General features: G+C 49.3%; 1 protein-coding gene across 1 annotated transcript; it reads right to left on the bottom strand.

Moving 5' to 3' along the window:
* Positions 1 to 6,754: 6,754 nt before the first annotated feature.
* On the bottom strand, positions 6,755 to 12,779 carry FBXO40 (F-box protein 40). The gene is made up of 3 exons (XM_056849223.1): positions 12,755 to 12,779; positions 9,058 to 10,956; positions 6,755 to 7,168 (listed from the first exon to the last, which is right to left on the bottom strand). The coding sequence occupies exons 1-3, from the start codon at positions 12,755 to 12,757 to the stop codon at positions 6,941 to 6,943; spliced, it is 2,130 nt and encodes a 709-aa protein (XP_056705201.1). The 5' UTR covers positions 12,758 to 12,779; the 3' UTR covers positions 6,755 to 6,940.
* Between the last annotated feature and the right edge of the window lie 247 nt (positions 12,780 to 13,026).

Consider the following 13,026-nt stretch of genomic DNA (forward strand, 5'->3'; position numbering starts at 1 on the left):
AGGAAAAACTTTGAAAACACAGGGGTCTGTGGTCTCAAAAATGTAGGTCTCTTAACTGATCTATGCTTCTTGACCAAGTCCTTCCTCTAGGAAAGAGAGCGGAATCTCCACCTGCTCCAAGATGGCATCATTAGAGAAGGACCTAAAGATGGAGTTGATCCATTTTGGTTTACCAGTAAAAAAAAAATGAAGGGAAGAGCTATGCTTGATTTTAGGAATCCTCTCTAGTCACTAAAAATAGGATTACACCCGGATTCTGGACATGTTTTCTTGTAAGTCAGCCCCTTGTTCCTTGGGAATCTTTTCCTAGCAAGTACAACCTTTTAAAAATATGTAATTCCTTTTGTTCTTCCTGTTGCCTCTCTGCTGCCAAAATTTTGCTTGTCTCAGGAAAGGGACTTGACTTTCACCAGGTGTATTGACGGTACTGCATTCTTAATGATAGTTGCTAGATCTTCTCGGAACAGAATGCAGGCATACCCTGCTTTATTGCGCTTCCCAGATACTGCTTTTCTGAGCAAGTCTACCGTCGCCATTTTTCCAACAGCATGTGCTCACGTCGTGTCTCTGTGTCATATTTTGGTAATTCTCTCAATATTTCAAACTTTTTCATAATTATTATAGTACATTGCTTTTTTAGACACAACGCTATTGCACACTTAATAGACTACATTATAGTGTAAACATAACTTTTATATGCACTGGGAAACAAAAAGATCCGCGTGACTCACTTTATTGCAACATGTGCTTTATTGTGGTGGTCTGGAACCAAACCTGCAATATATCCAAGGTATGCTTGTAGAAATGTTGGGAAATATAGAAAGAATGGAATTCTGTCCTGGAAAGGGTGTGGTAGAATCACACTCTGTACTGCACTCAGGAAGAAAGTAATAGGCTAGTAGGGAGATTAGAAATAGTAACGATTATTGTATTAAACTTTACTGTTGAAAGAGGTGCTTTGTGCTGAATTTAAATTCAGAGGCAAGCACTCAGCCATTCCACTCGGCCAAGTCTGAAGCCTTCCTCCTGCCTAAGGTGTTTCCATCCAATATAAATGGCTCTTCCCCCTTGGTAGGATATAAGCATGCTCAAAAAATAAAGGTGTGTGTGTGTGCTGTGACGCCACCGATAATGCTAGCACCCTCCCTTGAAAATCCGGATTATTTAAGGCATGTGCAGAAGAAAAGAAACTGACTCCACAACAGAAAAAAACAGAGGGAGACGGACGTGCAGAAGAACCGTGCCCAAATCGATCCCAATGCTTGTGGATTGACTGCCAAGACAATCTGGAGTAAGTCAAGCATGAGGAAAAGTCCCTTCTCTCCTGAAGTCCAGGGAGGGGGTACCAATATTAGCCCACTGCTGCCAAAGCAACCAAATCTCATGGCCTGGAGGTGTGATGGGGGGCGTCTCTTTTCTCTATGTTGAGAAACCTCCCCTGTGTGTCTTTTCCTCGTTTTTCTACCATCCTTATAATCAACCTTCTGATGTCTTTTGAAAGCATTTTTGCCTTTGGCCCTGATATCATTATGTCGATACTAGTGGAATCCATCCTTGGACCGCAGTCCTTCCTTACAATCAACTCACTGCCTTTTCACAGGCCCTTATGCAACCATGCCAGTTTGCTGCATTCATTGTATTCCATGGGGAAGGGGGTCATTTTCACATCTGGATCAGCAGTGTGAAAAGCCCTTATTCAGATTCCAGGGGGGCAGCCTGTTTAGTCTGTTTGCAACAGAAACAACCAAGGCTTGGATCCTGCAGTGCCGTTCCATCAGGAGCGCTACTCCAAGAGAATGGCTTTTCCATATACAGAGGAACATATGGACATACATATGAAGCTGCCTTATACTAAATCAGACCCTTGGTCCATCAAAGTCAGTACTGTCTATTCTGACCGGCAGCGGCTCTCCAGGGTCTCAGGCAGACCCTGGAGAGCCGCTGCCGGTCAGAATTACCTACCTGCCTAGTCCCTTTCACTGGAGATGCTGGGGATTGAACCTGGGAACCTTCTGCATGCCAAGCAGATGCTCTACCACTGAGCCACAGCCCCTCCCCAAAAGAGATTTTTGACAGTCCTTCCACCTTCCGCTCCAGACTCCTCTTTGAGAGCACAATTTCAGGGGGCACAGAAGAAGATTCTACCACAGTCTTAAGCATGGGACATCCGGGGCAGCTGCCTTGGGCTGGGCACAGCCCCACCCCACCCTTGATGGAAACGGGAAGAACAGGGAGAGCGATGGAAAAGGGAAGAACACCCCATCGCTACACGCACCTGCCCCTTCGGCAGCTGGCTCAAGGCTCGCCCCTCGGGACTGGGGTCCACCCTGAACTTTTGCCTAGGGGCCCCAGAATCACTAGGACTGCCCCTTCACAGAAAACTGCAGCGAGACGGGAACAGAGAGAAGTAGCTTTCCTCTAGCACAAACTCTGCTTGCACTGCTGAGCATCCAAGCCCTGGAATCTTGTGGCACCTTCAAGATGAACACATTTATTGTGCCGGAGCCAGCGTAGTGTGGTTAAGAGCAATGGGCTCTAATCTGGAGAACCGGGTTCGATTCTCCACTCCTCCACATGAGCGGCGGACTCTAATCTGGAGAACAGGGTTCCATTCTCCACTCCTCCACATGAGCTGCGGACTCTAATCTGGAAAACAGGGTTCGATTCCCCACTCCACATGAGCGGCGGACTCTAATTTGGAGAATTGGGTTTGATTCCCCACTCCTCCACATGAGCGGCGGACTTTAACCTAGAGAACTGGGTTTGATTCCCCACTCCTCCACATGAAGCCTGCTGGGTGACCTTGGGCTAGTCACAGTTCTCTCACAACTCTCCAAGCTCAACCTACCTCACAAGGGTGGCAAGGGGAAAGGAAGGCAATTGTAAGCCACTTTGAGGCTCCTTAAAGGTAGAGAAAAAGCGGGGTACAAAAACCCACTCTTCTTCCTGGACTATACTGTAGGTGGTGTTTATTGGACAGCACAGACCTTTTGGGCAAAGTCACACAACAAGTCGCGCTGCAGCGTTTCCGAACAAACCGTGACTGCTCTGCTGGTCTTTCTTCAGCCGAGCCAAATCTCAGCATGGATTTCAACGATAATTGCACTTTTGCCATTGAAACCTTTGGCTGTCTTTTTCCTTGCCACGCCGACGAAGCCTTCCGTGCGTCCCGGATACCTCGCCTTACCATCCTTGGGAAGAGCCGCCGAACAAACATGCCCTTCTCTGAGCTGAAGGTGTCACTTTAACTCCGGCAAGTCTGCTGCCTCCAGCCGTAATGGGCTCACCTCAAGGAACCTCTGCTCCATCACTGTCAACGGCCGACTCAGGTTGCGAGTTCCCTGCCTCGGAGGCGAAGAGCCTTCCTCATCAGTCTTGAGTGGTCCTGTCTCCATCCAGGTGACACCCTGCTAATCATGACAGATGTGGGGACCGGCCGTCTCCCGTAGAGCCAGAACCTCTGGAGCCTCTTCCCCCAGCTGGTGGGGAAATCCTGTCTTTAATAAAGCCTTCGGTCAGAGGCCTGTCTTTCTCTGCTGCCATCTGATGGGAAGTTTTCGAAACGGCATCTCTCGCGAGTTTATTTCCCCGCTTGCCCTGAGCCCTGGTTTGCAGACCGAAAGGGAGCTCACGCTTTGCACAGGCAACGCTCCCAGTTGCCGAGGGGAAGTGGAGGAAGGAACATTATGTTCCCTTCTGCAATCTTCCTCTCCCTCAAGGCTCCAAACGGAGAGGACTGCAGAAAAACTGGGACAGGGAAAGAGCCGTGGTGCTCAGGGTTAGATACCTTCAAAAAGGATGTGGACAGAATCGAGCGGGTGCAGAAAAGAGCGACGAGGATGATCAGGGGCCTGGAGACCAAGCCCCACGAGGAAAGGCTGAGGGAGTTGGGAATGTTTAGTCTGGAGAAGAGGAGGTCGAGGGGGGACAGGATTGCTCTCTTGAATTATTTGAAGGGCTGACACTCAGAGGAGGGCAGAGAGCTGTTCCTGTTGGCAGCAAAGGACAGGACTCGCAATAATGGGTTTAAATTAAGGGTGGAAAGGTACCGCCTGGATAGCAAGAAAAAGTTTTTTACAGTAAGAGTTCGACAGTGGAATCAGCTTCCTAGGGAGGTGATGAGCTCCCCCTTACTGGCAGTCTTTAAGCAGAGGCTGGACAAACCCTTGTCAGGGATGCTCTAGGCCAGTGATGGCGAACCTTTTAGAGACCAAGTGCCCAAACTGCAACCCCAAACCCACTTATTTATCGCAAAGTGCCAACACAGCTAGAAGTCCACATAGGACTAGGGGTTGCCAGGTCCCTCTTTGCCACCTGCGAGAGGTTTTTGGGGCGGAGCCTGAGGAGGGTGGGGGTTGGGGAGGGATTTCAATGCCATAGAGTCCAATTGCCAAAGCAGCCATTTTCTCCAGGTGAACTAAAATAGCAGATCTCCTGCTACCACCTGGAGGTTGGCAACCCTGCATGGGCGGCTGAGCGGGGGAAGGAAAGTAGCTGGAGCATAGCCCACACCCCTTCAGTTTGGTTCTTTTTCCAACTGTTATCTTCATACGAATTTTAAAAGACTGTTATGCGGGGGGGGCTGATGGTGGGGACAGCCCTCTGCACATGCTCAGAGGCACCTTCGGCTGCATGAATGAGCAGAGTGGAAACCCGAGCCAAGCAAAGGGCTCGGCTCCAGCACAAACGCCAGGCGGGCCCCCGTTCAGCCCTCACCACCAATCCCCCGCGCTGCAATCACCAACCAACCTGCCGCAGACAGCTGCCCAGGCGTCCCACTCCCAGTCCAGCCCCGTCCCGGCTCCACCTCTTCCAGTCCTCGGCAGAAGTCTTAATTTCCGGAGTTCGCAGCCAGCGACTGCGGAGAAGGCGCTGGGAAGGAGCCTGGAGGAGCCGGGAAGTCACCACTGGTCCCCACCCTCCTCAGCTGGGGGAATGAACTCAGGCGAACTCTGTGCTGGGGCGACGGTGTGCGTGCCCACAGAGAGGGCTCTGAGTGCCACCTTTGGCACCCGTGCCATCGGTTCGCCACCACTGCTCTAGGCTGATCCTGCATTAAGCAGGGGGTTGGACTAGATGGTCTTTATGGCCCCTTCCAAATATATGATTCTATGATGATTCTATGATCTCTCAGCCTTGTAATGGCTTTCCCTGGGTGATCTTGGGCTTGTCACAGCTCTTAGAGGTCTCTCAGCCCCACCTACCTCACAGGGTGTCTGTTGTGGGGAGGAGAAGGTGATTGTAAGCCGGTTTGATTCTCCCTTAAGTGGTAAAGTCGGCATATAAAAACCAACTCTTCCTCTTCTTTTTCTTCTAAAGATGTACTTGATGTGGAAATAAACTGTACGAAACACAGCAGCGTACACATTTATACTAGGGGAAATGGTCTAAAAGTGACCTGGAAATAGGGATTGCCATCCTCCAAGTAGGACCTGGAGTTTTCCCAGAATGACAACTGATCTCCAGACTACAGAGATCAGTTCTCCTGGAGGAAAAGGCTGCTCTGGAAGACATATTCTATGATATCATGTTCCCACTGAGTTCCCTCCCTAAACTCTGCCCTCCCAGGCTCCGCCCCAAATCTCCAGGAACACCCTTCCCTCCACCAGCATTGGCAGCCCTACCTTGAAAACAAAATTATGTAAAAACGTATCCAGAAACTCAACTTGACAAGACCATTTCTTTTCATAAATACAACTGCTCCTGCAGTATGCGATTTAAAAAACGGTGGATGGAAAAGTGGAAGGTTAATCTGAAGCAACAAAGAACTGACGATCCGGCTCTCAGAGGCTTAATTCCAATATGAAGGGGTGGACCCAAAACCCCCCTAAGTAGCCTTCCTCAAACTTAATTGGCTCTTCCTTCCACAAAAGTTTCACTTTAGATGGAAGACCTCAAACTTGAGCCAAACTGTAAGGTGGGGTATAACTATTTTAATAAACAAATGAATAAACTTTGCTCCATGGAATAGTGGGATCGGGGGTCAGATCCACCCCGGTACCTGTTTATCAAACCACTCCTCAGCATTTTCCCTGGCAATTTAGTCAAGCCTCACAATGCCAAAGAAAACAAAAACCAAGTATGATGCATGGGGACAGCTCACGTCCCACCTTGCTGGGTGGTGAGAGCATCCCTCTTTGTTGGAGTCAAGTCCCACTCTGGGGGAACAAAAGGAATTTTTTAAAAGTAGCACGTCAAAGGCTTGTTGCAAGGAAGAGCAGAGAAAACCATCTGCAATTGCAGCGCTTGGTACATTCGCAGCCCCCTGAAAAATGTTTTGTGGGGCTCGTAAATAACATAAGTCCGGATTCAAAGCACGATTCCAGATGTCCCTCAACATCTGGGCATCACGGAGGCCAGATAGGACAAGACGACAGGGAACAGGCTGGCTGGTTGGGCTGAAGTGCTCTTGGAGATGCCCTAAATGCTTTTTCACTAATATGGCCCTGCGCTGGCTGGCTGCTTGCTCTAACACTATTCTTGCCTTGTCCGTTACATGGTTCATCTCCGTTCTACAAAATTCACCAACATTATGATGGCACATTCCATTCCAAATACGTTTTAATTAAAATAGCCCCAATACATCTGATGTTTTCCCCACCCGACCTTGAGAGAGAGAAAGAAAAAACAGAGCCAGGCAGACGCGTAATAGATCTCCAGTTCCTCGCTCTGCTCCGTCCACTTCTCATAATCCTTTTGAGAACAACATAGAAGCTCCAGATGGAAGAAGCGCAGTTCCCATCAATATGCATGATTCTGGAATTGCCCTCCTCAACTTTCAAAAGCCATTAGCTTAGGTCTCGACACAGCTGAGATTTTTCTCTTGAACTATGAAGAGAGACCGAGAACGTGTAATGGGTTCCCCTAGACAGCTGCCAAAGTCTGCAGGGTTGATTTTCAGAACAAAACCGGTACGCAGCCACACACTCGCGCCCTGAAATTAGCGCAACCTTCTCTGCAGCTTCTTGGAGCCGGATTTGCGCATGAACGTGGACACCAAGCTCTCTTGCCTCAGCTCCCCCGATGAGAACATGTTGGTCAGCTGGACAGGGTCCGTCTGGCGCTCCACCTCGTAAAAAGGGCAGGTCTTTAGGTGCGCAGCCATGGAAGGAGCATCGCTGAACTGCCAGTTCTTAATGGTGGAGAACAGACTGCTGAACTGCCAAACCTGTAGTGGGGAGTGAGGGAGATTTATAAGCGAGAAACAAAGACAGGGAAAACGTCCGCATTCGTTCATAGAACCCGAGGCAGAGGTTTCACAAGCAGCTTCCAATTCGTTCTCTTCCCCCTCCCCATTTTCTTTGAAGAGATTAAGAGGGACTGATTGCTTTTGAAGCTGTTTTTATTGCTTTTGAAGTCCACCCAGAGGACCCTATGTGGTTGAAGGGTAAAAAAATGTATGCAGATAATAAAAGACAGAACTAAGGGGGAGGGCCTGGAATTTGTTAATAGTTGGCTACGGTTTTGAATTTACTATGTAATGGAGTTGATTTTAGTTGTTTATGCGTGTTCATTTTTAGATTGTAGGTATGGTTGGCCACCTCCAGGTGCAGGGTCACCAGGTCCCTCTTTGCCACTGGCGAGAGGTTTTTGGGGCAGGGCCTGAGGAGGGCGGGGTTTAGGGAGGGGAAGGACTTCAATGTCCTAGAGTCCAATTGCCAAAGTGGCCATTTCCTCCAGGGGAACTGATCTCTATCGGCTGGAGATCTCCAGCTAGTACCTGGAGGTTATAGACAAAACCACACTCATGCTGAGCCAGTGAGTTACACAAACAAAACAACTGCTACATATATCTCACACATGACAAAGTTCCACATAAATGCACAAAATATACTGTCCACAAGAAATTGTCCAGGGGATGAACCCTCTAAGGTCATTTGTAAATATACTGTCAGCACGATGTAAAAAGACTTGTTGAATAAGGAACTGATGAGCTTCTTGTTCAAGTCCAGCTTTTTCAAGAGCGGGTCCAATTCTTCTAAGTGCGACTGATATACCGGCATCCTTTTCTCACGGTGGACTGGACAATTGTGAATCGCGGTGGACTAGATACCAGTAATTGGACTTTTGAGAGACAATTTCTTGTGGACAGTATATTTTGTGCATTTATGTGGAACTTTGTCATGTGTGAGATATATGTAGTAGTTGTATTACAGTAGGAATAGAATACATTTTGATAAGTTTGCTGTTTGGCCATAAGTGCTGTTTTGTTTGTATAAGTACCTGGAGGTTGGCAACCCTATCCAGGTGGCACCGGGAGACCTCCCGGAATTACAGCTGTTCTCCAGATGACAGAGATCAATTCCCCTGGAGAAAATGGCTGCTTTGAAGGGTGAGCTCTGTGACATTATCCCCTGCTGAGGTCTCTCTCCTCCCCAAACCCTGCCTTCCCCCAGCCCCACTCCCAAATACCCAGGAATTTCTCCACCCTAATTGTGACATTTGTCTTTCAATTTGATTGTTGGCTGCCCCCAGCCTTTTGGAAAGGCTTGTGTCCGCAAAAGCTTATGCTAGAATAAAAGCTTTTAAGATGCCACAAGACACCTGTTTATTTTTACAATAAGGTTGATCGCTTTTATGTACTGTTCCCTAGCAACGGCAAAGCATGTGTCGCCACAAACATTTTGGAATTCCTGCCATGGTAGCACTCGCCTAATGCACGTCTCCACCTTTCATCTTAAAAGAAACAACAACAACACACAATCTGCATATTCAAAAACCTTCACCAACAGAGGGGTCATTTGCAACTAGGGTTGCCAGGACCCTCTTTGCCACTGGCAGGAGGTTTTTGGGGCGATCTCATCTTATCTCAGAAGTGAAGCAGGGTCAGCCCGGGTTAGTACTTGGATGGGAGACCATAGAGGAGGTCCGGGGTTGCTATGCAGAGGCAGGCAATGGCAAACCACCTCTGTTTGTCTCTTTCCTTTGAAATACCTATGGGATTGCCATAAGTAGGCATTGACTTGACGGCACTTCCATCAACAATTTAAGGCATAATTGACACATGTAACATTTTAGCACGTGAGCAGGCACGCACACTGTACCGCCATCACTCGCCTTTCTGCGGACTCTCCACGAGGTTCCCCCATGGGAATATCTCTTCTTTTCCCACAGTAGGAAGACCATTCCTCTCTCTTGCAGCAGGGTGGCGCAGATTTCCCTCATGAGCACCGACACCTGAGCCAGCTGGGACAAGCTGAAGCTATCCAAAAACCCAGCGATGTAACTCAGGATCTCTAGGGGGAGGCTGCTCAGAGCGTCCGTTTCTTTCCCGCGGTTATTCCTCGTCGAGCAGCACTGCTTAGTTTCCGAGAGGGCGGAGTGAACCTGGGGCTTCACAGCAAACGTCTTGAGATGCTGGCTGTAGATTATGCGGGACTTCTGCCCAGCGGGGCACCAGGGATGCTGAACAAACGTGCACCCCAGGTAGGCCAGTGGGCAGCGGCGCTGGAACCAGCCATCCAGGCAAGTCTGGATATCAGCGTGGACGTTCTTGAAATGCGAGGGGAACTCGTCTCGCCGGAAAAAGTGGTTGCAGGAGAAGGTGAAAGCCGAGCTGCTCTTGTTGTGCCTCCGGGTCACGCTCTCGCTGTGAAGCTGCATGTGCAGGACTGAAGATTCTTCGGCATCCAGGATGTCCGCTAGGACAGCCGCGGAAGAGAAAGGTTCCTTGGCAAAGCTGTACGTCTGTGTCCCAAAATCCACGTACAGGGCATCGGTGCTCCTTGTCTCGGAGACCTCGTGACCCTTCAGCTCTTTCTCCAGGGCACACAGCAGCGTCGTTCGGACAGTGTCCGATTTTGGAAGCTCCTCCGGGCTTATACCCATGTCGGAAGTATCCACAAGGACACTCTTCGTTGGCTTCTTGTGCGCCACAGCATCCCCAAGGCGAGCTCTTTTGCCACAGTAGCTGACTGGAACCCGGAAGGTGGTCACGGTTTTCACCTCCTGAGGTTCCAGGTTGCCGTAGACGAAGTCCTTCTCTTTGGGGGTGCAAGCGGCCATCTGGCCAAAATGGATTAGCATCCTCCCGTGGTGGACCAGATACATATTATAATCTCCCACCGGAACCTCCGTTTTTAGTCTCTCCAGGACACCATCCTGCCAAGGGGCAAAGCCCGTCCTTTCTGCGGCTAAGTTCACTGGAGGAGAGAGCTGGGTTTCGCCACTGTCGCCCGCCCCACTAACTACTTCCGGTTGCTTTTCTCGCGCACTCTCACGGGACGCCTGGCCTGCGTTTGTGGAGCGGCTGTCTTGCCCTTTCGCCCTGTCATCAGCCAAGGAGGCTGTTACTTTGCAAGCCTTCAGCTCTTTACTAAACATGTTTTCCCAGGCTGTGTAACCGGCCAGGTCCATCCCTTCTTTGCCCTTGGCCAAATTCTCGCGCTCTTCCTGGCTAAGCTGCGGGACGTCGTTCTCATCGGCTTGACCTGTTCCTTGGCCAGCAGCTCCTTCCCCCGGATATTCGTCGTCTGTGGCTTTTCCCTCATCTGCGGCACAAGGTTCTTGGCACTCTGGGAAAAGCTGGGCCATTTTCAGGGTGCCAAAGAGAGCCTTTTGATCCCTTAGAGCCAGAGCTACATCCAAGCATTCTGCGCCGAGCTGCTCCTTCACAATGTTCTTATGCAGAACACCTCCGGAGTCCTCGCTCGGCCAACGGTTCCACTCCATAGAGCAGCAGACGACGCTGGCGGGGCAGGCCTGGAGATGCTTGGCCACTTTAAAGCGGGCCATGGTGAACGGGCAGCCGTAGGCCGAGTTGAGGCAGGGGACTTGCTCCAGAGGGCACAGGAGCTGATGCTCCTCCTCTTTACACATGTGGAAGGCTGCGCCGCAGTGGGCGCGACAGCTGATCACCAAGCAAGAGACGGCCGGCACCACTGGAGCTTGGCAGTACCGGCTGAAGCATTTCTCGCAGTGCTTGTGTAGTCCGGGGGCCGTTCTCTGCTTCCTGACCTATCAAAGAGGAGACAAAAACAGAAGCAAATGTTCAAAGTGCTATCTTGTACTGTTCTGCCAAGTTTTCTGAACAGTGAAACAGGGCTGTCAAGATCCATCACCAGTATATGATTATCTCTGGTGCCCCCTCATACCATATGGGTTGCTAGTCAAAATGGATACTAGTCATGATGCATACCTGTTCTCTCAAGGATCAGAGGAGCAGGCCTATTATATTAGGTGCTGTGGAAGACAGGCAGCATAATGCTGCTGCAGTTGTCTTGTTTGTGGGCTTCCTAGAGGCACCTGGTTGGCCCCTGTGTGAACAGACTGCTGGACTGGATGGGCCTTGGTCTGATCCAGCATGGCTTTTCTTATATTCTTATGGGGGAGAGAATTTCACCCTCTGCACCAGGGCTGAGATCCAAATTCTCATTCCCTGTGCTATTTGCGTTTCAAAACTGTTTATGCACCTCCTAGTTGTTCTATTTTTAGTCAAAAGAAACCACGGAGGAAGATCAGATCAGGACACCAGAGGTCAGAGTGGGGGGTGGGTTCTGATTCCTAAACTTTCCTCAATCTAAGTTACCCCTATTTACCTCCTACCTCTAGAAATTAGAAACAGAGAATCCAGCATTCCCCACACCTCCATAGATCAGCTTCTCAGTCCGCCTAGGTCAGGGCAGGCGGCAGGCCAGCTCAAAGGGCAGGATGCCACAGAGGCCAAGTGTCTACTTTCCTCCTGCATGGTCCCACCCGCAGGCTCTAGGGTTGCCAACCTCCAGGTGGGGCCTGGAAATTTCCCAGAATTACAACTGATCTCCAGACTACAGAGATCAGTTCCCCTGGAGAAAATGGCTGCTTTGGATGGTGGACTCTGTGACATTATATCTCATTGAGGTCCCTCCCCAAATACACCCGAGGCTCCACCCCCAAAACTGCAGGAATTTCCCAACCTGGAATTGGCAATCCTACGAAGCTCAGTTATCACACTGCACAGTCGGGATGCACAACTGCACATGTGTGTATCTGACCGGTGCACATCAGCAGTGCCTCACCTAGGCACCCAGACTCCAGGAGAACAACCGAGATCCCGAGAATTTTATCCCCCCAGTCCTCCCCTCTACTGACAGCAGCACTGCAGTGAAAAAACCAGAACCTTAGAAAAGTACGCAGAATTCTTCACTATTATTTTCCAATAAAGTGCAACACAATGTGATCAATATTAACTAATATTGTATCTCTGATATGTTTACCTACCTATCATAATTACAAAAATTATAAGTTGCTACTGGCTTCTACATAAAAGAAACATTCCAGCTATACTCAAGAGCCAGCGTGGTGGTGTAGTTAAGAGGAGTGGTTTGGAGCAGTGGACTCTGATCTGGTGAACCGGGTTTGATTCCCCACACCTCCACAAGAGCGGTGGACACTAATCCAGTAAACCGGGTTGCTTTCCCCACTCTTCCACAGGAAGCCAGCTGGGTGACCTTGGGCTAGTCACAGTTCTCTTAGAGCTCTCTCAACCCCACCTACCTCACAAGGTATCTGTTGTAGGGAGAGGAGGGGAAGATGACTGTAAGCCGGTTTGATTTTCCTTAAAAGGTAGAGAAAATTGGCATATAAAAGCCAACTTCTTTAGTGAGGATGTGATGTTGTAGAACCTGCTCTTCAGAGCTGCCCTTTCCACAAGAAGAAATGATCTCTGAAGTCTGGAGATCAATTATAATTCTGGGAGAACTTTAGGCCCCACCTGGAGGATAGTAACCCTAACTCTTACAACAAGCCTATCTCATCTCTTTCTGAAAGTACTTACCATAGCTCCTGTAGGTTGTGTCTGATGGCCCTGGAAGAAAAATTAAGACATTTAGGAAAAGAATCATAGGGTGTGTGTTTTTTTTATTAACAGCATCTGTGATAAGTAGTATCCTGTTTGTTTGTTTGTTTGTTTGTGTGTCTGTGTGTACATGTGTAATATTCTTGCACTTCAACCATCCTGCAGATGCAACACAGTATGGACAGACTGTCCACACTCGTACGTTTCAGAATGGGACGAGGCAACCGTTGTGCCCTTGCCATATGGAAAAA

Source organism: Euleptes europaea, chromosome 4, assembly GCF_029931775.1.
Source record: "Euleptes europaea isolate rEulEur1 chromosome 4, rEulEur1.hap1, whole genome shotgun sequence".
Lineage (NCBI taxonomy): Eukaryota > Metazoa > Chordata > Lepidosauria > Squamata > Sphaerodactylidae > Euleptes > Euleptes europaea.

Bases quoted from the DNA above. Each gene is read 5' to 3' on its own strand.
- FBXO40 (XM_056849223.1), bottom strand. The intron at 7,169-9,057 runs GCGAGTGATGGC...TCCCCACTACAG, and splicing joins CGTGGAGAGTCCGCAGAAAG to GTTTGGCAGTTCAGCAGTCT.